We start from the raw sequence: 25,569 nt of genomic DNA on the forward strand, positions 1-25,569 counted from the left end.
CATTGGGAGAATTCCCACAGAAATTTTACTCCCTGATCTTTTCCGGCCTTCCCCAAAATCATGAGAAGTCTGGACAAAGTTAGTAGGGAGAAGCTGTTCCCACTCATGAAAGGATTGAGAATGAGAGGGCACAGATTTAAAGTCACTTATGCTTCTTTTACAAATTACATGAGGAGAAATGTTTTTATGCAGCGAGTGGGTGGGGTTTGGAATGCACTGCCTGAGAGTGCGGTGGAGGCAGGTTCAACTGAAACATTCAAAAGGGAATTAGACTATCATCTGAAAAGGAAGAATGTGCAGGGCTAGGGGCAGAAGGCAGAGGAATGGCACTAGGTGAATTGCTCATTTGGAGATCTGATGCAGACATGATGGGCTAAATGGCCTCCTTCTGCACTGGAGCAATTCTGTGATGTCGGAATTGCACGATGATGCAGGACATCAGCACTCCTACATGGTGTACTGCAGAGTGATTGGGTCTAATACCATTACTATGGTTACTTCTACAGTGACTTTCTGATTTCATCACTGCCCTCCATGGGGAAGACCAGAAAAGATCAGGGAGTAAAATTTCCATGGAAATTCTCCCAATGGCCCAATGTAGCTTTGGTGCAAACAACCTGACAAATGGTGTGCATGCTCATTTACTTTGGGGATGATTTTCATTGTCTCCAGCAGGAGGAATGGGATAAGTGCCTCCTGAAAATTACATCGCTGAACTTATGCCCATTTTGGGATTATGATCCTCCTGCTGCCATTTACAACTGGTCAAGGAAATGAGCAACCAGACCAGGCTGGTTTAAGGCAGCAGTTTCATTAGAATGTGATGTATATGGGTTTCCAAAGCAATTTTTTGGTACCAGTAGGTGGAGTATGTGAAACCCATGTTCTGCCCATTGGTATTAGGTCCAGCAGTTCTTAAAGGAGTGCTACAAGCTGCACAAAATAAATGGTAAGTTTCTGTCTTTTGTAGAGTCAGGATCAGCACGAATGAACCATCTGGTCTCACAAAAATATTCCCACCCCACCTCCCACGACTGGGGCTTGGGAAGAGAAACAATGTTTGATTCAGGTTTGCCGCGGATTTGATGAAATTCATGCACTTGCCACGCTCCAGTTGTGAGCTGCCTTGAGTGCTAGTTTGGACTTGTCGCTTGCAAATCAGATTCATAAGCGACCTGACTATGAAAATGGCTCTGACCTCTGGTGAGGTTATCAGGCCCATGACTTGATCGATGATGATTGCCCAGTGCCAGTTTATAATGGAAATTGTCCCCCTTGCCCACTTTCTCCAGGGGTTCTCTTGATCTTCTGCCAAAGTTGTAGCAAGAGAGTGGGAGAGCCCTGTGATAATTTCCATTGGAAAAATCACCGAGTCATTTAAAACTTTAACATAACACAGGATCGGTTTACACAGGAAAGGGTTTGGGCCAAGTGACATATACAGGATAGGCAAGACATTGCATACCTTTTTGCAGCGGGGCTTCCGGCAGCAATTGGCGATGGTGGGGGAGAACACCAAGCAGAGAGACTGGTCAGGCCCTCTGGAGCCCTCCCTACAAGGAGCAGTGTCTTTGTCAAGCTGAGGGGCAGAATTAGATGTCATGAAGCAAGGGAAAAAACAGCCAGGACAAAGCCAGGACTGGTGATTGGCAGTGTGGCAGGAGTCTAGGGCAGCTCGAAGCCCCCAAGGATGGCTAAAGAACCAAGAAAGGGAATTGGGACCTAGATCATACTGACTGGCAGCACCCCGAGTCTGAGAAGCCTCATAGGGAAAGAGAGGGGAGCAGGATGGCCACCAGGGGCTGGCAGCAGGACAAGCCTGAATGCACCTGGTGAGTGCTGCCCTGAGGAGCCGAGATCCTGACTAGGACAGAGATCTGGGCATCGGTGGCAAATATTCTCTGTAAATAGCTGTTTCTTGGAGCTATGCTTTCCCTTGACAGTTGCTACAATTTTGAAGCCAGTGGAATAAAGGAACCTTTTTTTTTAACCTTCGTGCCGTCTGTGTGCTTAGACTGCACGTTACATTTTGAACCTATATGTAAACCAACCTTTGTAACATGTTACATTGATAGTACTTAATTTTTTAACCATGAAAATCTCAGTTTCCCTCTTTCTGAATTCTGACCTTTTCAAACTGCAGCACTGATGTAACTTATAGCACCACAAAATATTACTGTACAATAAAACAAAATAAAAGAAAAAAACAAACCTTCGCCCACCAGCTAGACAGCATGAAATACGTGTTCACATTCTCTTCACCAAACTGTTCAGCTACATAGAGTCCCAGGGAGCCATATTTGTCGTAAATGTTTCGTTTGGTTATATCTGACAATATTGAATGAGCATTGTTGATCTCTTTGAACTTATCAGATGCATCTGGGTTGTCAAGGTTTTTGTCTGGATGGTGTTTCAAAGCAAGTTTTCTGTGGAATGTGACAACCATGAGATTTAAATATGTCTAAAAACTGGCTGAGCAATGCATATCTTAACAGTTTAAACAATTCAAATTTTTTATTGCAACTTTGCATATTTCCTCAATGCCACACACTATAAGACGACAGGTAGCCAACCTGTTCATAGATTTCTGTCAAGTTGACTGCTCTTGAGCTATTTGCAAGTTGAAAATAGCCTAAAAATTGATTTTTTTCTTTCTGCATCTGGAGAAAAATTTGACCTCAACTTGATCCCTTCTTAGGAACTTGACATTTGACAGAATTATAACCGTGAACCTGTTGCCAAGAACTTCCTTAGGGGCTTCTTTTGATTGGCCACCCTCGAAAGAAGCCCCAAATCCATGATTTAATCATTTTCCAAAGCTCTCCAGTTTCAGGAAGTTTGCCTTTCGATGTCACTCCATTATTTAACAAGGAAGAGAGGGAGAATCAGGAACATATCATTTCAGTTGTTTAATGCAATCTGTACAGAGCTACTGGAATCTAGCATCACTGATTGAGCATTTGAGTAATAATGAGTGAATCCGAGAGTCAGCATGAATTTGTGAGGGGTAGGTCATGTCCAAGTAATCTAAGATTTTTTATTGAAGCTGTCACAAAAACAGTTCACAAGAAAGTATCCATGGATATTATCAATATGGGCTTCAAAGAAGGCATGGAATAGGATTTCGCATAAGGGATTAATAGTAAAAATAAAAGCACACAGAATTGGAGAAAACCTTGTGTCATGGGTTAAAAATTAGTTAGAAGGTAGAGATGGAGTAGGGATAAAGGGAATATACTCTGACAGGGGTGATGTAACAAAAGGTATTCCCCAGGGATTATATAAGGGCCTCAACTTTTAACCATATATATCAATGATTTGGATGAAGAAAGAGAGGATTGTATATCAAAGTTTGCATAAGATACTAAGGCTTGAATTTTCGCAGAGCCGCAAGGGCTTCATGCCTTAGCCAAAATAGCCCCAGATTCCTGATTCCGCAAGTCCCGCCCCCGGACCCAGCACCCACCATTTTCGCCAGTGGTGGGGGGGTGGGCCATGGAGGACACAGGTTGTAGTTTACATGTCCGTGGTTCACAGAGGCAGCTGCACGTGTAAAAGTGAAGCTGCTTTCAAACAGATGCAACTTTTGTAAGTGGGATGTCCAAAATATGGCCTGAGGGTTTAAGACGTTTGCTGAAAAGGTCTAAAGCTGTCAGAGTTATTTAGAGAGGTGGGGTACCCTTTTGGAGAGGTCCAGGTACCCCTTTGGGAGAGGTCAGGAGCCCTTTTGGATTGTTCAGTGCAGACATGAAGTGGGTGATAAGTGGATAAGCTCAGTGGAACAGTCAAGTCATTTAAATTCTGAAGCCCTTTAATTATTTGAAAAAAAAAGTATGCTGTGTCTGTTTACAATTTCACTAGCTGTCTGTTGACGTAAGCCTGAGGGTTATCATTATAGGATTAGTGTTGCATGACTAATTCCATAGGTTGATCTATCATTATCACAGTGGGGGCCTGTAAATGCACAGTTTGACTGATAGCTCCAAGTGGTTCTAAAGGACAGAATCGTCTGTACCCGCTGGCGTTGGTCGTGTTCGGTGGCGTGAGCAGACAACATGGCAAGAAAGCCAGAAATCAGTTTCACGATGTCGTGAAACCAGTTTGCGATCGTTCGCTCCACCCACCGATGGTGAGCCTTGTTTCCCACCATCAGATATTGGGAACCTCATTATATTACATCTGCCTATCATTAAAAACCCAGCCCGCTGGAATCATCCTCCCCACCCTCTGCCCACGTCAGCATGATTGCATGTCAACATGTCTCACAACAGCATTTAAAAAGCATGCAGTTGGTGGGCTGCACTTTGAGGGGAACTCAGAGGGTCACCTGTTCGACTTCAAGTTGAGGCGCATGGGGTGGGGTGCAAAGGCTGCCTCGTGATTGAGGCAACTTGTCAGGGGTGGGGTGCAAGGGCTGCCTTGTGGTTGAGGCAACTTGTTGGGGGTGGGGGGGACAAGGGCTGCCCTGCAGTTGAAGGTAGTGTGCAAGCACTTACGGGGTGGGAGGTTGGTTTGGGAGAAGAAAGCGGCCACACATTAGGGAAACCTCATATAAAGTGACCATTCCTCTGCATTTGAGACGGTTCAGGTGTTGCCATATTGATATGATTGGAGTCGGGCCTTGAGCTTCTCTGCCCACTCAGGCAACGCAGAGGCATTGAAGTGCCACCAAGTGCTCCAGAGCTTTTCACCCATTGGGCACAGACTGCAAAGTAATGAGCATTTTAGTGGACTGCGGAATAGTTGGGCACCTGAGCAAGTTGTACAATCTCCTTGTTAAAGCTGGCCACGGAGCAGTCACTGGCAGAGGCGCTCACAGCCCCTTGTAATGTCATCTTCCCAGTTTGGACCATTCTTCCCCATGGTTCAAGCTAACAGTGCAGCCTTGCAGTATGGGTTAGGAGAATGCCTGCACCTGAGCTGAGAGCACAGCATGCAGTCCAGTGGGTAAAGATGTCACCAATCGGTGGGGTGGAGGTGGGTGGGGTTTTGGGGAGCCATGCAATGCTCTAATCTCTGGCCATCCAACTGGTGGCCAGTCTCTCCAGGATGCGTTAAGGGGCCTTCTCAATTAACCAGGACAGGTTCTTAGTACACCCCTACTAACCCAAATGTCTCTCTCTTTCATCCTGCAGGAATACAACATCAGGATCATGGAGCCTAGTGACCTAGCTGTATGCCTCATGGCTTACAGAGATTGTAGATGACTGAGAAGAGAGCAGCTGACGTGCCTGGCTGTGCAGAGGGAGGAACAGCACCCACAGGAAGAAGGGGCGGCTGGGGCTCCTGCACACACCACCGAAGAGCCACAGCAAGCTGTTGCTGGTCAGCGCCTCGCTAGATCCAGGGTCTATAGACACTACTTTTCATTCCTGCAGATGACCGAGAACCAGTCTTGCTGAAGAATGCGCATGTCTAGGGAGCTGGTCGGTCTCATCTGCCAACAACAGCAGGATTTGGCACCATGTGGACATGGAGGGCATCCACTGCCAGTGGCCATGAAAGTGACCACGGTGCTCAATTTCTACGTTAGTGGCTCCTTTCAGGGCTCCAAAGTGACCGCTGTGGGATCTCTCGAGCCTCCACTCACAAATGCATCCATGAGGTTACAGGTGCCATTTTGCGAGGCCATACAACTTTGTGTATTTTGCCTGAGACCAGGACAACTAGGATGCAAGAGGGACTGGATTTGCCCCGATCTCAGGTTTCTCACAGGTGCAGGGTGCCATCAACTGCCCTCATGTGGCGCTCAGATCTCTATCGCAACATGCAGTCAAGTATGTCAACCACGAGGGATTCCATTCGCTGAACATGCAGCTGGTATGCGACCATCACAAACACATCCTGCAGGTCTGTGCATGGTTTCCAGGGAGCGTCCACAACTCCTACATTGTCAGTTGGTCACAGATCCTTGAAGTCTTTGAGGGTCTAAAGAAGCTGCAGGAATAGTCCCTTGGGGGCAAGGGCTACTCACAGAGGCCATGGCTGATGACACCCATGTGGCGACCTCAGACTGCATCAGAGCGAAGGCATAACAAGGCTCCTACTGCAACTCGCAACTTGGTGGAGCAGACCATCGGGATGCTGACGTTGAAGTTCTGGTGCCTAGACCAGTCTGGTGGAGCCTTGCAATATAGTCCACAGAGAGTGTCACGCATCATCGTCATCTGCTGAACACCTTACAGCCTGGTGTTGCAAAGGGGAGAGGAGCTGGCTGAGGAGGAGGTGGAGGAGCTAGAGGTCTCCTCCAATGAGGAGCTGGAGGTCTCCTCCGATGAGGAAGAAGCTAACGGGGATGAGAGTGAGGAGGTTCTCGAAGGCGACAGTGACGAGCTGAGGCCCTTGCACTGGCACGAGGCATGCATGCTCAAGATGCCCTCATGGCTGCTAGATTTGTGGAGGATGATGACAACACGCAGTGAGGAAATGCCATAGATCCACAGATTGCATCTATGGATGTTAGACTCCAGTCTGGCTTATGGTAGCGCACATACCCTCTGTGATAATGCTCCTGTCATGGAGACACAGCAGAGACCCTAATAGTCACTCAATTGCAGGAGGATGATGATGACATGCAGCGAGGACAATCCATTGAGCTTCACATAGCCTCGGAGGTTGTCTGACTCCTGTCTGACCAAGCGTAGCTCGCTTGCGCTCTGTAATCAGGGTCATATCACAGAGACACAGCCATGAAACTTTAAAAGTGTCTGATCCTTTGTCCGCCTTCAGCACTGACCCCTTCAGGAGTACAGCATGACTGGTCATAGATGCTGACGAGATGGGAGCCAGCCCCACCTTATGGGTGCTGAGAGCACACAGAGAGAATGACAGAGCTCTGATGCCTGCCCACTACATCCTAGCAGCAATGACAAGCACCTTTGAGGTGCAGGTATCAGTAATGTCTCCAGGGAGTGTGAGGCAGGACCATCACTGTAGTCTGAAGGCTACACAAAGCACAGGGAAGAGGCCCTGGACTGAGACACCTGCCTTTAGCTTGTGCAGAAAGGTTTCACATCTGAATGACATGAACACAGCTCATCAGAACAAGGAGCCACAGGCAGGGAGACATTTTTGGGAGTTTATTGACAATAGTGAACAATATGTACAAGTGACTAACACTTGTGCCCAGACTGTGCAACTACATCTTCTTAACTTTCCTAACCTTGCTGCTATGTCTTGGTGTTCCCCGGCCATCCACAGCAGAGGTGGAGGCAGCCTGCTCACTGCTACACCCTGCCTGTGATGACCTTGGCAGGTGTCCTCTGGAGGGCCAAGACCTGAGGGCCCAGCCTGCTTTTGGGGTCCTGCTGTGTGACAATGGCACCCTCCTCAGCCTGTGGAGCTGGAGCTGCTGAGATTGTGGGAAGAGGGAATTTGGATGGGCCAGACACTCCCAGAGTCACCTGGATGAATGGCCCCGGGGTGTACACCTGCTGATCCTCCTCCCTGTGGATGCCTGAGGGCCCCTGGCTGAATCATTGAGGAGAAGAGGTAGCTAGAGTGAGATCGAGCTGCCCTGCACCTGTCTCACACACACAACGTTGGAGTCCAACTATGGCATCAGCGATGGAGTTGAGCCCGCACAGCAGTGCAGCAGCGATGACCTAGACCAAGGTCTCCATGGCAGTTACCAGTCCACCAGTGATGACCTTGGTGCATTGGCATTCTGGTGCTATCACCTCAGCCTGAAGGCAGATGGACTCCTCCATTGTGCCTTGCAATCTGAAGAGTGCAGCAAACATCCCTTCCTGATGTTCTCAAGCTTGTCTTTTCAGCTCCAGCAACTGTGACATGACTGAGTCCAGAGGCTTGTCTGACTCAGACTCAGCACATTTCTGACCTCCAGCAGTCTTCTGAGTGCCAGACACCTGGGAAGTCCCTGCCTCTGCCAGCTGTGGCTCAGGCAGTGTGATATGCTCGCCAGATTGTGACCCCAAGGCTACTGTAAAACTAGGTCCCACTGAGGTGTGAGTCTCTGTGCTGATGGAGGGTGTGGGTGAGTGCTGTGATGAGACTTCAAGGAGGGTGCCTCCAAATGCCTCTTCAGAGGTTTCTTTGGGGCTTGATTGGAGGGCCTGGGTCATGGACTCCATCAGCTGTTTCCCAGATGTGCCTGTGAAAGCAAGGAGAGATAATTAATGCATGGCAGGGGACTTTGAAAGAGGACACATCACTCATGGCATGGTTGTCTGATGGATGTTGCACTGCTGGATTCTTACTTGGTTGAGCAGCGCCGACCTTATCGTCAGCTCAGGACCCGTCCCGGTAATCGCCGGCCAGCTGGATGGGTCTGTTTTCAAAGTCAGTGAGCACCTTAATTTTGGGCATTCCTCCACTAGTCTATGACCTTTCCCTTTTGTTGTGTGCCAGTTTGCCCTGCATGAATAGAGATGGAGAGACTGCAAGCAGGATGCCTGCCAGGCCAGATGATAAGTATGCCTGCCATGTATGTGTGTGGTGAGTCCCATGGACAGGATGAGGACAATAAAGGTGTGTGAGAGAGTAAATGGTGATGTCCCTTCAACCAGCAGTGAGTGAGGGCCCTGTGGATGTGTGATGGGTTTGTGAGTGTGTGAGTTGAGAGTGATGAGAAGAGTGACTTACCAGGGTGGATCAGAAGAGATCATTCATCCTCTTGTGGCACTGGATGGCTGTCTCCTTTTGAAGGACGTAGGTGCTGACCACTGCTGCCACCACCTCCCAAGCCAGATTAGTGAGGTTACTGCGCATCCTGCAGCCAGAGCGGGGATAGAGGACATCATGGCAAGCCTCCACAGTGTACAAAAGGTGCTCAAGGGGTGCGTCATTGAACCTAGGGGCTGCAGTCTTTTTTTTCTTTCAGGGCCATGTCTTTGCAGCAGTTGTGGGCTGGAAGCACTGAGAGGTGCACGTTGCTGGACTTGAAATATGGTGCCCTGCACGCTGAAGCAGCGAAGTGATGGTGTGACAGGTGAGTGAGACCCCGCCTGCCATGGAAACGGCTTGTTTCCCAGGAATGCATAATTAATGTGGCGGGTTTGGGATGATATGGCGTGAAAATCCGCCAGGGTAAAACATTGCTTTACCCACCAACTACTGCACTTAGTGCAAATCTGGGACGATTCTGCCCAAAGTCTTTGATGTGGGGTATGATTACAAATGTTTGTTTCTTTCAAGGATTGAGTACATGAAGGAATTTTTTTTCATAAGGGATTAAGTATTTGAATTATTTAAATAAATTAAATGGGTTATGAATAGAGTCTTTTCAAGAAAATAGTGAAGTCTGTAATAGACACAGAATTTTATTTTATTTCAATTCACCATGGCTCCCAAGGTCTGCCCATGGTAGATACTGGATGAGTTTGCATGGATGGCAAAAATGGTACCAATGGGAAAAGTGGGGGGTCATGCGTTAGCATAATTTGACATTAGGTTGGCAAAGGGGCTATAAAAAGCCATGGAGTGTGGTTAGAGAGCCATAAATTGGCATCATGGGAATGAGGGGTGGCTAGATGAGCAGAGGTTGGCATGGTGGGGTATGAGGGGCCAATGGGGATGGGTAGGGTGCATAGGTTAGCATGGAGGGCATGAGGGGCATGGCGATGGGTGGGGGACATGAGCTGACATGATTTGGCATGGATGGGACAAGGAGAGTATTTGGGGGGAGGGAGCTCAAGGAGTGAGGGCTGGGGGGGGCTGTTTTTTTATTGTAACTGGGAGAAAGTCTCAGCAAAAGTCCCAGCAGCCCCTGTGGTTGCTTCCGCAATGTTTCTGGGGCAGCGGTCCCAACTCCTATTAATACCAGCCCCCCCAAACCCACCATCGGGAACAATAATCCAAAAATCTGGGGCATTTCCTCCGAAGTCAGGTTTGTGGAGTCAGGAATTTTGCCAACCCTTGAGGTCCTGACTTGGGAGTGAAAATGTAGCCTAGGGGTTAGGAGGCAGTGGGTTATATGGATGGGATCATGAAGTTACAAAGGAAGATGTAGATGTATTAAGTGGATAATAGAGGGAGAAAACTTTGACAGATGAGTTTATTGTCTAGAAGTGTGAGATGAACTATTTGGTTCCAAGCCAGCCAAATATCTTTTTTAAAAATGGCAAACGACTAGGAGCTATCGAGAAGAAGAAGAATTTTGGTTTGTAGGTGGCCAAAAAATCAATAAAAGCTAGTGCACAGGTACAAAAAGCAAGCAAAAAGATTCATTTAATATTGACCTTTAGCTCAAGGGGGCTGGAATTCAAAATCGAGGAAATTATGCCCAATTGTATCAGTTAGACCCTATCTGAAGTACTGAGTTTAGATTTAGACACAAAACCTCAAGAAAAATATGTTGAGCTTGGAAAGGGTGCAATGCAGACTCACTAGAATATTACTAGGGCTGAAAGGATTAATTTAAGTGGGCAGGTTGCATAAATCTGGCTTATACACCCTTGAATTGAGATAGATGGAGGGGGGAGTGATCTAATTGGAAGAATTTCAAGGAGTTGGTGGAGTAGATACATCTACCACATTTTAATCTACGAGGCAGGAATCAGGAGTTGCAGGATTTTCCAATATCGTGATCCCACCTCCTGTTCATCCATGCTATTTTCATAGCAGGCAGTCGGAGATAGGTTGGAGTCAGAGAGTTGGAGTTGGAGAGATGGCTAATGCTGAGGCAGTCAGTTTCAAAGGCCTACCTACTTTCACTGAGAGATTGATCCAGTTCTGGAGATGCATATGAGGTCTTCTAGCCCTCACCCCTAGACCACTCACCCCTACCGTCAGTCCCATACTCTTCATCCCTCATATCCCCCATACCTACCCAACCCACTCACTAAATATTTACTATAAACAAAACTCACAAGCCCTATAATAACTTTGAGAAGCTCATAAATCTGTCAAAATAAACAAAAAGTGTTTGAGAATCAACTTTAAAAACTATAATCCTCTAAAACTCATAAATATGTGAAAATAGCCAAGCTGTTAAGCTGAATCCATTAGTGTGTTTGGAACTCAGCCAAGCATTCATAATGAGATTCCTTTCAATAGCTGTTTCAACAAAACCTCATGAACTGAATACATCAAAGCTTTTGTAGACAGATGCTCAGCCATCTGTCAAAGCTTTGAAATAGCCAAACAGATGGCTGAGCTAAACATCAAGGAAAACATGACAGCAAAGGGGATAATTCACACAATCAATTCGGAATTTCATTACTGCGCAATGCAGATGAGCACTTTATTGAGTGGATGATGTACTCTAATGCAACTAAAAACTTTTGCACTTTCATAACGATGTTCAGTTTAATGGTCACTTATCTATTCAAGGCAAAGCCCTATCCTCAATCACTGTATTAAAACATATATAACTTATGATCCAGCGTTTCATTAAAGCATGTGAAATTGGCAACACCTTTTGAACTTAGCTGCCATAAGACTTCTTACTCCAAACCATGGTTCCCCCATGGTTCACGACACTTCTGAGCTGTTGTGAACCACTTCACCTTCCAAAAGCGACCCAGTTCCTTAAAAATTGCAGAAGGTCTGAAATTCCCACTTACGCAATTCAGCCTGCAATGTCAGGACAGCTGGGTGCGGGCAATGAAAATTGCCAGCACCGAGAATGTGGGCGGAAATCCCAGAATCGGGTCCTGGCCACCATTTTCAAAGCCTGCCAGTCTCGATTCGGCCACATATCAGGATGGCACAATCTGGCCTGCTATTTCCCTGGTGGTGGAATTCAGGACAAAAGGGACACAGTTTTTAAATTAGCACTAGGCTATTCAGGAGTGACAGGGGAACACATCTTTTCCACACACTGGGTCATGGGAATCTGGTATTCACTTCCCCAAAAATGTTGTGGATGTGGGAACATATAACCTTTTCAAAGTGGAGATCGATAGATTTTCATTGGGCAAGGATATCAAGAGATATTGAACAATGGCGGGTAAATGGAATTTGAGGTACAGATAAATAATGATCATATTTAATAGAACAGGATGGAGAAGTTGAATGGCTTACTCTTGCCCCTACATACATTGTTCTCATATATGTGAAAGCAGGCACACAGAGCCTGTAACATTGCAAAATAATTTTTAAAGTCATACAGCTAAGTCAGGCGAATTTTGCGAGGTGTCTGGACTACTGAATGGAGTAACGTGTAAAAAAAAATGAGTAGTTCCATCTTGGTGAAGAAAAACTGGAAATAACCAATAGTCTATGTTGAATGATGCCCATCCGTCTAACAACGATATGGTGGTGAGGTCAGTCATGGAGAGCTCTGTGACCCAGAACCATCTCACGTGATGACAAGGATTGGTGAAGGTTGAGGGGAAATTAATGTAGGTGTGTGTGAGGGAATGTACCCCCAAAAAAGTGAAAAACTAAATAGTAAAAACAAATATAATTGCACTAAAGCAATGTCAGGAGTTTCACAATCAATGTTGAAAGCATCTGGCAGTGGCAAAAATATCAAAAGAAGAGAAAAGGAAATTAATATTTATAATAAAGGTTGCTTCTGTTGTGCCCAGTATGATCAATTTCACCTGAGTGGATAATCATGTATTCCACTGGCTTCGCTGATCCCCAAGTCATTTGAAAGCTGTGTCACATTAGTAATTCATTGCATTAATTAGTTAACTAAATGCCATTTTATAATTCAAATCACATTTCCCATGTTTCTATAACAGACATAACTTGATTCATCTTGCTTGATACTCAGTTAAAGATAATCGTAAGGGATTTGATGCATGATGTTAATTAGATGTATCAGAAAGGTATTAAGATCTATTAGCAATATGAAGTTTTATTTATACCTAACATCTTATTATTTATGGAACAGCAAAAACAAATATGTTGTTGCTAGATTTTTTAAATAAAAATGTTAGGCACCACAAGAAGGTATGAGCAAAGTTAGAATCTGTTGCCTTTCTCCATGGAAATTATTGCCATGGGATATTTTTGCAATGAGTTTCTATTGATTTGCAAGTACCTAAGCAGTAGCATATATTTTTTCATTCAAATTAGCAGTCATCTGCTGCACTGTTGTCATCAGCATCCACCACATTTCTAGCTAGATACAGGAGGCTGCTTCATGTCATATCTTGTCAATTACAAGATGGACAGTTCTGTTATCTTCTCTCCGATAGTCTGATAACTGGCACCTGTGTAATTTGTTTGTCTTTTCTTTCTCCTTGTTTGTTGCTGTATCCATTGCAATAATTTTCAGGGAAAAGTACTAATCTTTGCACAGTATTGCGGAAAACTGGCTGGTCTCTTATTCATTTTATCACAACTAGAGTTTGCTTTATTTTCCATTCTGATTTGGGAATGTAGAAAAAGGTGATGCACAACCAGAGGCAGCAGGAGCTAATCAGAAGGGGACAGGCAAATCTGCATGCCAGAGCCTCCATGGAGGAGACAGTGCTGATTAATATTGGAACAGCCATTGCTGAAGCCTTGGCCACAAGCATGGCTGAAATCATTGACGGTAGCAGAAGTTGCACACCTAATCCTGCTTCTCACATCCCTCTTCCCTCTCATCCCATACTCCCTTTTTATTTACAATATGAAGATGGTGTTTGCAAGCACCTCTTACCCTTCTTCCTGCATCACATTACCTTTTGCTAGAACATGGATATCAGAGCTTCGGAACCGAGTCTTTATTCATTTACTAGCTTTTATTGACAGAGACACACACATATTATGCATCTAAAAGCAACAATGCGCTCCACTTTCAGCTGCTCCTCTACATATGAAATGCTTAGTGTATTGGGAAGCCTGCCAGAAACCTGCAGTCAATGTCAAGGAGCATGGAGGAGTCCAGCACCAACCTGGCACAGGACTTTGCTTAGAGCTTGGAGTCCAACTGTTACTGATGGGATTGTCAGATGCCTTTTGGTGCGTGGGAGCAATAAATTGGGGTTGGTCGGGAGCCTCGTAGATGAGATCAGTAGTCATGAATGATGACGGGGGAGGAGGAACCAATCACAGAGGCATCTCAGGCACTTGGATCCAGGAGGATAGTATGATGGCACTTACTGCCTGAATCCACCAAGTCCTCACCATGAGAAAGTTGTTGCCAGGTTATCTGGCACTTGGAAACCCAAAGTTGAAAACCTGAATGACAATGCGGCTCACTCATATTTAAAGTTTCAACCTGCCTCCTTATATCAGGTTGGTGGGCCATCTGCCTTCTAGCCCCAGTTAAAGCCAGTAGTGGGCAGGTTGGAGGTGGGTTTGGTTTGGGAAAAGGACAAGACTTTAACTCCCCATCTGACTCAAACCTGCGTGTTTTTTTAAGATTAAAGTTCAGCTCAACATCTCCTTATGTGGCTCGTTGTCAAATGTTGTATGATCAAGCTCCTGTGAAGTGTCTTGGGATGTTTGACAACTCTAAAGGTGCTATATAAATATAAGTTGTTGTTAAAACAACTGTGGAAAGCACCAAACACTCGTGGATTTGGACCAACAGGCAGACTAAACCAATCAGTAACTAATCTGTAAGGAGTTGCTGAACCCTTTATATAACATTGGTGGAGGGTCCTACCTGCTCTTGAGCACATGTTCAGCTGAGTAAGACTAAGAAAAGGCATTGGCTGGAACGTTGAGCTTCTATATTGGCATGACTGGCATCAGACCAACCTTTTCTGCCTCCTTCTAGAGTACGTTCATTGTACATACCCCATCGTCTGCACCAATATGGCTCCTGGTGTTATTCGTTTCAAGTGTACGCCTGCATGCCATTTTGGAGCTGTAAGGGCATTAGTACCACCCCCACCCAAAATTATGCACTAGCAGCCTAATTTCTCACCCACTGTACCCTATCTAATTCCTCACTCTCTCCTCCTACTCTAAGTTGATCTCAATACTTCTTCCTCTCCCTGTCAATTCAACCTGGTATCATTCTTCCCCTCCAAACCTATTAAGCTGGAACACTTCATGCACTTATTCAATTCAAGTTGCTACTTTATCCTCTCACCACCATAATTCATGCTATCACTGTCCCTTCTCCCAGTTCACTCTTACACCTTCACTCTCTGTTCTGTTAATGTTGGCATCCTCCTTTCTCCCTGTGCCAAAATGCTACTCTAAGCTTCTCTCCTCTTCCACCACCCTTAACCTTTCCCCTCCCCTTTATTACCACTAATTTCTCTCCTCTTTAATTGCTATCCACTTCCCACTTTTGCTGCCATCTACTTTTCCATCCTGGCTCAGTCCTGTCCCACCATCCTCCTATCTGAATCTGGCTGGTAATGTGACAGATTAGAGTCAATCTCTGTACCGCTGCTCGTACTACAGGCAAGAATTGCTGGATCAATGTACACTGTGGATGGGGGACCAAAATTCCTGTCTATAATATATATAGAGACCAACACCAGTAGTAATGTGGGGTGGGTATTGGCACAGAACCAGATACAAGCATCAATGGGGGAGAGGGCAGCAGTTGCAAGGGAAGAAGGAAGACAACGTTTATGCTGATTTTTGTCAGCATATACTGACACACTGATCAAAACTCCAAAATAATATCAGCAAGAAACACTGATATTTGACGTGTGTGTAATATGCTGCTATTCCAAGCAGTTACTTTGTGAAAGTAATGCAGCGGAATGCATAACATGCGAACATGTTGTTCTCTTTTCCATCCATTCTGATTAGTCCTCATTCTATAGAAGAGGCTTTTTCAGCTTGATCATAATAGTTCTAATGAAGGGTATCATTAATCTAAAATTTAGTTCCTAGTATTTTCATTCCTTTACAATACTTTGGTGTGGGATTTGGTAAACTGCTCTACATACCTATAGGATTTCTTTATCTCCTCATGTGAAGCTCCTTTCTCTAGGCCCAGAATTTGGTAAAGTGCTTCTCCAGATGTAGAAAGTGCACGTTGTCTTTGCTCAGCCATTTTTACTTATGTCTGCAGCTACCAGATGTCTGGAAAACATAATGAAGTTCATGAAGCCAATTTCATAGAACTACACGGGATAAGACAGGAAAGGTTGAAATATTTATTTAACAAGGTATCTGCTGACAAGATCTATATTTGACTGGCTGAAGGAGGTACAGTTGAAAGTTTTACATTCAAATATCTTAGTTTAACAGAAATTCTTCACTTTAAGCTTATAACAACATCCTGAATAAAAGACTGTAAAACTCCCAGCAGGACCACAAATGCAAAGTTTGAAAACTCGTTTTATGCTTGTGAAATACTCTGCAAGCTTTTTGTCTTTCTTTCATGGAACAAGGAATAAATCATCAGTTGCTATTAACTTGAATATTTCAACTACACAGGCAAACAATCTTCCCTTTGAAATTAATGGCAGAACTATCTGATTCCATTCGCAGCGGGCGTGAGCAGACTATATGGCAACAAGGCCAAAAATCAGTTTCACATCATCGTGAAACCAGTTTGCGATCATCTGCTCCACCCGTCAATGCTGGGCTGTTTTTTCCATCATCCAACGTTGGGAAATTAGTTTTAATGTACTTGCATCTCATTATTGTGCCCTCAGGCCGGAATCATCCCCCACGGCAAATTTACCTCCCACGTCAGCGTGACATCAGAACGTTGTGATTTACGGCTGCCTTTAAAAGGCGTGCACCTGGCGAGCCAAACTTCGAGGGGAACTTGGAGGTGAGCGCACACAACCTTGCGCAGCCATGAACCCATAGGAGGCACAGTGCATTCAGTGGAGGTTTGGGGGGGGGTGGGGGGGGGGGGGGGGCGCACAAGAAAGTCACTTTTTTCCTGGCTAGCTTTCAGTGCGATGTCAGAGCAAGAGCTCCAGTGCAGGTGAGGCGGAGGGGGGAGAGGTGGGAGTGGGGGGCAAGGCAGCACAGACTGAAGGAAGTACACAAACACATGCTGGGTGGGTGGGGGTCAATGATGGAAACGGCCACACACTTGGAAAAGCTTGTCAAAAGTGAACATTCTTCTGCAGCTGAGACCGTTCAGCAGCAGCTCCATTGACATGCTTAGGGTTGGGCCTCTGAAGTATTTCTGCCCACTCAAGCAATACAAAAGCACGAATACACCACCAAATGCTCCAGAACTTTTCACCCCTCAGGTGCAAAGGTGGCGGCACAGTGGTATACAGTCAGGAGGAAGCTGCCCGAGGACACCTTAACATCCACTCCAGACCCCATGAAGTCTCATGGCATCAGGTCAAACATGGGCAAGGAAACCTCTTGCTGATTACCACGTACTGCTTTCCCTTAGCTGATGAATCAATGCTGCTCCATGTTGAACACCACTTGGAAGAAGCACTGAGGGTGGCAAGAGCAGAATGTACTCTGGGTGGGGACATCAATGTCCATCACCAAGAGTGGCTCAATAGCACCACTACTGACCGAGCTAGTCGAGTCCCAAAGGGCACAGATGCTAGACTATGTCTGCAGCAGGTGTAACGAAACTAACAAGAGGGAAAAACATGTTTGACCTCATCCTCACCAACCTGCCTGCCACAGATACATCTGTCCATGACAGTATCGGTAGGACTGACCACCACATAATCCTTATGGAGATGAAGTCCTGTCTTCACATTGAGGATATCCTCCATTGTGTTGTGTGGCACTACCACTCTGCTAAATGGGATAGATTTCAAACAAATCTAGCAATTCAAGACTAGACGACCACAAGATGCTGTGGGCCATCAGTAGCATAGAATTGTACTCAACCAAAATCCGTGATCTCATGGCCTGGCATATTCCCTACTCTACCATTACCATCAAGTCAGGGGATCAACCCTGGTTCAATGAAGAAAGCAGGTGTACATGCCAGGAGCAACACCAGGCATACCTAACAATGAGGTGTGAGCCTGGTGAAGCTACAACAAAGAACTACTTGTGTGCCAAACAGCATTAGCAGCAAGTGATAGACAGAGCTAAGCGATTCCACAACCAATGGATCAGATCTAAGCTCTGAAATCCTGCTGCATCCAGACATGAACAGTCATGGAAAATTAAACATCTCACTGGAGGAGGCAGCTCCACACATATCCCCATCCTCAATGATGGAGGAGACCAGCACATCAGTGCAAAAAGTAAGGCTGAAGCATTTGCTACAATTTTCAACCAGAAATGCCGAGTGGATGGTCCATTTCAGCCTCCTCCAGAGGTTCCCAGCATCACAGATGCCAGTCTTCAGCCAATTCAATTTACTCCATGTGATATCAAGAAATGGCTGAAGGCACTGGATACTGCAAAGGCTACTGCAGTATTCCGGCAATTCTACTGAAGTGCTCTGGAACTTCCTGCTCCTTTAGCCAAGCTGTTCCAGTACAGCTACAACACTGGCATCTACCCGGGTATGTGGAAAATTGCCCAGGTATGTATTGTATACAAAAAGCAGGACAAATCCAACGCAGCCATTTATTGCCCCATCAGTCTACTCTCCATCATCAGTAATGGAAGTGGTCATCAACAGTGCTATCAAGTGACACTTGCTTAGCAATAACCTGCTCACTGACGTTCAGCTCCTGACCTCATTACAATCTTGGTTCAATCATGGACAAAAAAGCTAAACTCCAGAGGTGAGGTGCGAATGACTGCCCTTGACACCAAGGCAGCCTTTGACCGAGTGTGGCCTCAAGGAGCCCTAGCAAAACTGGAGTCAATGGGAATCGGGGGAAAACTCTCCACAGGTTGGAGTCATACCTAGCACAAAGGAAGATGGCTGTGGTTGTTGGAGGTCAGTCATCTCAGCTCCAGGACATCACTGCAGGAGTTCTTCAGGGTAGTGGCCTAGGCCCAACCATCTTCAGCTGCTTCATCAATGACCTTTCTTCCATCATAAGGTCAGAAGTGGCGATGTTTGCTGATGATTGCACAATGTTCAACACCATTCGCGACTCCTCAGATACAGAAGTAGTCATGTTCAAATACAGCAAGACCTGGACAATATCCAGGCTTCAGCCAACAAGTGGCAAGTAACATTTGTGCTACACAAGTGCCAGACAATGACCATCTCCAACAAGAGAGAATCTAACCATCGCCCCTTGACATTCAATGGCATTATCAATTGCTGAATCTCCAACTATCAACATCCTACCATTGACCAGAAATTGAATTGGACTAGCCATATAAATACTATGGCTGCAAGAGCAGGTCAGAGGCTAGGAATCCTGTGGCAAGGAACTCACCTCCTGATTCCCAAAAGCCTGTCCACAATCTACAAGGCACAAGTCAGGAGTATGATGGAATACTCCCCACTTGCCTGGATGAGTGCAGCTTCAACAACACTCAAGAAGCTGGACACCATCCAGGACAAAGTAGTCCGCTTGATTGGCACCACATCCACAAACATTCACTCCCTCCACGATCGATGCAAAGTGGCAGCACTGTGTACCATCTAGAAAATGCACTGCAGAAACCCACCAAGGCTCCTTAGACAGCACCTTCCAAACCCATGACCACTACCATTTAGAAGGACAAGGGCAGTAGACACTTGGGAACACCACCACCTGGAAGCTCCTCTCCAAGCCACTCACCATCCTGACTTGGAAATAGTTCACCGTTCCGTCGCTGGTTCAAAATCCTGGAACTCCCTCCCTAACAGCACTGATCGTGTAGCTACAGCACATGGAATGCAGCAGTTCAATAAGGCAGCTCACCACCACCTTCTCAAGGGCAATAAATGCTGGCTTAGCCAGTGAAGCCCACATCCCTTGGAAAAAAAAAAATAATGTGCATTTTATGGTTCAGCAAAACAACTGGCCCTCTGGGCAAGTTGTAGAATCCCCTTGTGAAAGGTGGCCATGGTGCAGTCACTGGTAGAGGTGCTCAGAGTCCCTTGCAATGTCAATTTTAAGGTGTAGACTAGTATCCCTCATGATGCAAGCTAACAGCACAGCCTTGCAGTGTGGGTTAGGAGAATGCCAGCACCTGAGCTGAGCTGAGAGCACAGCATGCAGTCCAGTGGCTGAAGCTGCCGCTAATTGGTCAAGTAGAGTGAGGAGGATGTGGGTGGGGTTTCGGACATCCATGAAGTGCACTAAACTCTGGCCATCCAAGTGGTGGCCAGCACTCTCCGGCATGCGTGAAGGGGCTTTCAGACTTAAACAAGAGAGGTTCTCAGGACACTATGTTAACTCAGACATCTCTCTCTTTGATCTTGAATGAGAAGAACATCAGGATCATGGAGCCTGGTGACTCAACGGTATATCCCATGGTTTATAGGGAGCAGAGACAAAGAAGAGTGTGATGGAGGCGCCTGGCTCAGCAAATGGGGGAGCACTTCTCTCAAGATGAAAGGGCGGCAGTGCCTGCTGCACATCCAGTTGAAGCTGTTGTTTGTAGGCTCTTTGCCAGACCCTTAGTCTATTGACATTGCCTGTTATTCCTGCACTGAGAACCAGTCTCGCTGAAGACTGTGCATGTCTAGGGAACTGGCTGGTCACATATGTCACCTGCTGCTGTATTTGGCGCCACAGGTATATGTAGGGCATCCATTGCCAGTGGCCGTGAAAGTGACCATGATGTTCAATTTTTACGCCAGTGGCTCCTTCCAGGGCTCCACAGGTGACCTGTGTGAGATCTTAAAAGCCTCCACACCCAAGTGTACCCAGGAGGTCATGATGCCACATCCGCGAAGGCACAGAGCTTTGTGCATTTCTCCTGGGATCAGGAAAGCCAGGAGGAAAGACACAGGGAATTGCTCAGATCTATGGTTTACCACAGGAGCTGGGTGCCGTCTTCTGCAGTCACATGGTGCTTAGTTGTCCATGGTAACAAGCTGTCAATTACGACAACCGCAAGGGCTTCCACTCGCTGAATATCCAGCTGGCCTGCGACCACCACAAACATATCCTGCAGGCCTGTGCACGATTCCTAGGGAGTGTCCATGACTCCTACATCCTTAGGAGGTCTCGGATTCCTGACATTTTCCAGGGTCAATTGAGGCTGCAGGGTCAGCTCCTCAGGGACATGGGCTACCCGCAGAGGATGTGGCTGATTGTGACGCGATCTCAGAGTGCAGCAGAGAGACTGTATAACAAGGCTTATGCCACAACCTGGACTTTGTTGGAGCAAACAGTAGGCATATTGAAAATGAGGTTCTGGTGCCTCAACAGATCTGGTGGAGCGTTGCAATACAGTCCCCAGAGGGTGTTGTGCATCATTGTAGCTTGTAGCGCGCTCCACAACCTGGTGCTGCAAGCTGGAGAGTGGGGGTGTGGGGAGAGGACCCGGCTGAGGAGAAGATGGAAGAGCTGCACTTCTCCTCCGATGAGGAGGACATCAAAGGGGATGACAGTGATGAGGTCCTCGAAGGCGAGGATTTACTGGCCAGATGAGACAGGTGTGCTTCGGAGGCCCTCATTGCCACACGATTCATGGAGGATGATGATGAGACACAGTGAGGGCAGTCCTGACATCCTCACCATGCTGAAGGCCCTCCACCCTACGGGTACCTGAGGGCCTCTGGCTGACTCTTTGAGGAGAAGGAGAAGCTGGCGTGAGATTGAGGTACCCCATACCCGTATCACATTGACACTGTTGGAGGCCAAATATGGCACCAGCGACGGAGTTCGGCCTGCGCAGCAGTGCAGGAGCGATGTCCTGGATCAAGGCCTCCATGGCGGCCGCTTTCCTGCCAGTGTTGACCTCTGTGTGTCGGCATGCCGGCGCTATCACCTTGGACTGAAGGCAGACGGATTCCTCCATCATTCCTTTCAATCCGAGGAGTCACCAGACATCCCTTCCTGATGTTGCTGTGATTGTCTTTGCAGCTGCAACAACTGATTGAGGACCGAGTCCAGAGGCTCATCATCTGACTCAGGCTCAGCAGGTTCCTTGCCTCCAGCAGTCCTCTGAGTGCCAGCGACCAAGGGTGTCCCTGCCTCCTCCTGCTGTGGAACAGATTGTGAGCTGTGCTCACCGGATTGTGATCCCAAGGCTGCTCTACATCTAGGTCCCACCAAGGTGTGTGCTGCTGCGCTGGTGGAGGGTGTGGGCAAGCGCCGGGACAGGTCTTCAATGGTGCTGACCGCAGGGTCCTCATCTTAAGTCCTCCCGGCGCTGGGGTCAGAGTCAAGGTTGCCTTAGGGCGACAGGTCAGATGTGCCTAGGACAGAAAGTGGAGATTGTTAGTGCTTGGGAGCTACATTGCATGCAGAACAGTGGACCCATAGTAGCGTTGAGAGCGTGATGATCTGGTGTAGGATCCTGACATGGGTGCTTGCCGCTGACATCACCGTCGCTGCAGGAACGGTCCACGTCCTCTCCAGCCAGCTCCAACGTGCGACTCTCAAATGGACTGAGGACCTTGATGTCCGGCACTCCACCCCCAGTCTTGGACCCCTCCCAGTGATTGTACTTGGTCTTGTCCTGCATAAAGACAGATGGAGAGAGTGTGAGCAAGGCGCATGCCAGGCCACATGAGAAGGATGGCAGACGTGGTACAATGAATGGGATGAAGAGGCAGTCTCCAAGGGAGATGAGGCCAAATAGAGTTGTGAGAATGTGTGAGAGAGTGAGTGCTGATGTCTCTTGGGCTGGCAGTGATTGAAATGCCAGTGAATGTGTGATGGGCTTGTGGGTGTGAGAGTTTAGAGTGTTAAGATAGTTGCCTTACCCTGGCAGTGCAGATGAGATCATTCATCCATTTTCTGCACTGGATGGCCAACCTCTTTTGTGCAGCATTGGCACTGACCACCTTTGCCACCACATCCCAAGCCAGAGTGGTGAGACTGATGGGCCTCCTACGGGCAGAATAGCAGTAGAGGACATTGCAGAAGTCCTCCACAGTGTCCAGAAGGCACCCCTGTGATGCTTCACTGAATCGGAGGGCTACACACTTCTTGGCTTTCAAGGCCATGTCTTCCCCAGAGCAGTCCTGGGCTGCAGGCATTCAGAAGTGTGCACGCAGCTGCCTTTTAAATATGGTGCCCAACGTGAGAAAGCTGTGAGGTAACAGCATGGTGGCCAAATTGGAAGCTGACTGCCAGTGATCTGGTGTGTTTTCTGTGACTGCATAATTTATAAGACGGGAAGGGGACGTTATGGTGCAAAACCCAGTCGGCCGTCTTTTTTCATGCCTGCTAATGCACTTAGCGCAAATCTGTCATGCGTGTCCAGTTTTTGGAGTGTGTGGTCCCTTTAAATCCTTTTGTTCAGCTGCACACACGTTCATATCACAGAACAAATCTGCATATAATCTTCCAGGCTGCGACCGCACAACTTAGAAGGAACATTGCTGGCAAATCATATAACAAAAATAAGTTTGACTAATATACAGGAAACCATTTTTCGGGTTCCTCTGCTATCCTAGGGCTGGACAGCAGCTGTGCCCAGGTGTTTCTGAATGTCCTGTCTTGTGGTATTAACATGACCCGTAGCTACCCCAGTTTAAATTCTGCTCCCTGACTAGGTATAGCACCAGAAAATTAACCAGGAAAATGGAGGGTAGTAGCCACAGGCCTGGCCACCAACTGGAAGGCCTTCTTAGTTTCCATTGGTGTCAGAATTTAATTAAAACCTATTTTTGGGGTCCTTCTTGGCTGTCTGACAGGCACAGCTCCTTTGGCCTGATGGAGGTTTCTAGTGTAAGCCCATGACTGTTTTATTTTGGGGCTTTCCTGGACCACAAGGACAGGTTTTTTAACTGTGGGCATAATTTTGCCCTTGACGCGCAGGATCAGCAGGGGCGGTCAGGAAGCCGAACGCCATCTGCAATTGACAGCGCATTGTGATTTCACGCTGGCAGGCCAATTAAGGCCCACCCAGTATGATATGCGAGTGGCAGCGCTGAGTGCTGCCTGTGGGAGGAAGGAGTGCAAGCGGGCCAAGCGCAAACTTCACGCATGTGCGTGAGAGAGCGCTGAATAATCTCCCTGAGGCGCAGAGATGAAGGAGGTATTGAAAATATTAATAAACAACAGAAAAATGTAATAAAGCATGTCCCCTCTTGTGACTCTGTCACATGAACAGAGACATGTTTTTAATTAAAACATAAAGTTTTTATTTTATTTGTATTTGCTTTCGGATGAGGTTTCCAAAGAAATGCAAAGGCTACTTGGCCTTTTTGCCTGCCCGCCAACCATTAGGTTGAAAGGGCAGTGAAAAATTAACGACAATTGATAACTTAACAGGCCTTTTAATTGTCGGCAGGCGCACTGCCGGCTCCAGTGGCCGCCCACTGACTGAACTATCGCGCGACAGTGCATTGACGTTGGCATGCTCGGCTGACATCATCGCACGTCATTTCACGCTTGGTCAGGTCAGGCATGTGCCCAACCACTGAGCTAAAAATTCTGGCCTATATGTAAAGATGGCTCCCACAATAAATTTATGCACCTCTTAACAGCATCAAGATGGTCGATAATATATATCTGAACATGCAAAGCAACAATCTTCTGCTTCATTTGTAAAATCAACAGTGTACTGGAATAAACATGGATTTTCTTGCTCTCATTTTATTTACAGTCACTTGGTATTTGTTCATATTTGTCTATTTATCTGGGTCAACCATCATTTTGTATCAGGAAGAACACATCAATCTTTGTCATTCGAAGTCTTGCAAATTTTATGTGTGTCATACTTTAAATCTGTTGGCTGACACTTCAATCTGCTTGAAGCATGAAAAATTACATGTCTCATATTTTTCTGTTGGTTCAAACAATTACAACCTGTTAAGTTATTCACTAAGACAGTACTAAGAAAGGGCTAAGACCTCCTATTTCCAGATCTGTAACATTGCTCCAATTCACCCTGTCTCATCTGCTGCCGAAACCATTTGTTACCTCTAGACTTGACTATTCAAACCAAGTCCTGGCTGGTCTCCCACATTCTACCCTCTGTAAAACTGGAAGTCATCCAAAACTCTGCGCCAGTGTCTTAATTCACACCCAATCCCATTCACCTACCGCCCTGTACTTGCTGACCTACATTGGCCCCTGGCCAAGCAACGTTTTGATTTTAAAATTCTCATCCTTGCTTTCAAATCCCTCCGTGGCCTCGCCCCCTCCCTCTCTTCTGTAATCTCCTCCAGCTCCACAACCCTCCAAGAAACCAATGCTCATCTAATTCTGGACTCTTGAACTTCTCCAAAAATAGAAAAAAAACGAAATTCAATGTTCATATTTTTCTTAAAAATGTACCAATATATAATGCCAGCTCTTTTTCCATTTAGCACATCACACAATTCTTATTCTGGGCTACAGGAAGCTTTATATCAAAATTCTCATGAAATTCAGAGTACAGGGATACACAGTCACCTAGCGTTTCATCCACACAATACAGATTTATCTATGAATCCATTGAACAGGGATACCCAGTATCGCTAGTCACAGATATATACAGAAGTGGATTTCAAGAACCTCGTCTCACTGCTAAGACATTTTCATGCCATTCCTCAAACTGTCTTTTGCTTTTTATTTTTTCTTCTTGTGCTCACCTTAGGGGTCAGAAGCTTTTGGGGTTCAGCTTCAACTTTCTCCCAAAACAGGTGAAAGGTTGATGGCCTTAAGCTCTGGAACAGCCTCTTTACACCTCTCTGCCCCTCCTCCCTGCTTTCCTCCTTAAGACCTACCTCTTTGGCCAAGCTTTCGCTCATCTGACCCAATATCCCCTTATAAGGTGGAGGATCATATTTTGTTTTAATGCTCTTTT

The 25,569-nt window shown here is 46.5% G+C and overlaps 1 protein-coding gene across 1 annotated transcript in view; it reads right to left on the reverse strand.

Annotated features, from left to right (window-relative positions):
• dnajc5b (DnaJ (Hsp40) homolog, subfamily C, member 5 beta) overlaps positions 1–15,868 on the reverse strand; it is a 36,124-nt gene extending 20,256 nt beyond the window's left edge. The window contains exons 1-2 of the mRNA XM_041189063.1: positions 15,762–15,868; positions 2,213–2,426 (exon numbers count right to left, since the gene is read on the reverse strand). Coding sequence (XP_041044997.1) covers positions 2,213–2,426; positions 15,762–15,868 — 321 coding nt within the window. The remainder of the gene's footprint in view (positions 1–2,212; positions 2,427–15,761) is intronic.
• Between the last annotated feature and the right edge of the window lie 9,701 nt (positions 15,869–25,569).

Source organism: Carcharodon carcharias, chromosome 6, assembly GCF_017639515.1.
Source record: "Carcharodon carcharias isolate sCarCar2 chromosome 6, sCarCar2.pri, whole genome shotgun sequence".
NCBI classification, from domain to species: Eukaryota; Metazoa; Chordata; class Chondrichthyes; order Lamniformes; family Lamnidae; genus Carcharodon; species Carcharodon carcharias.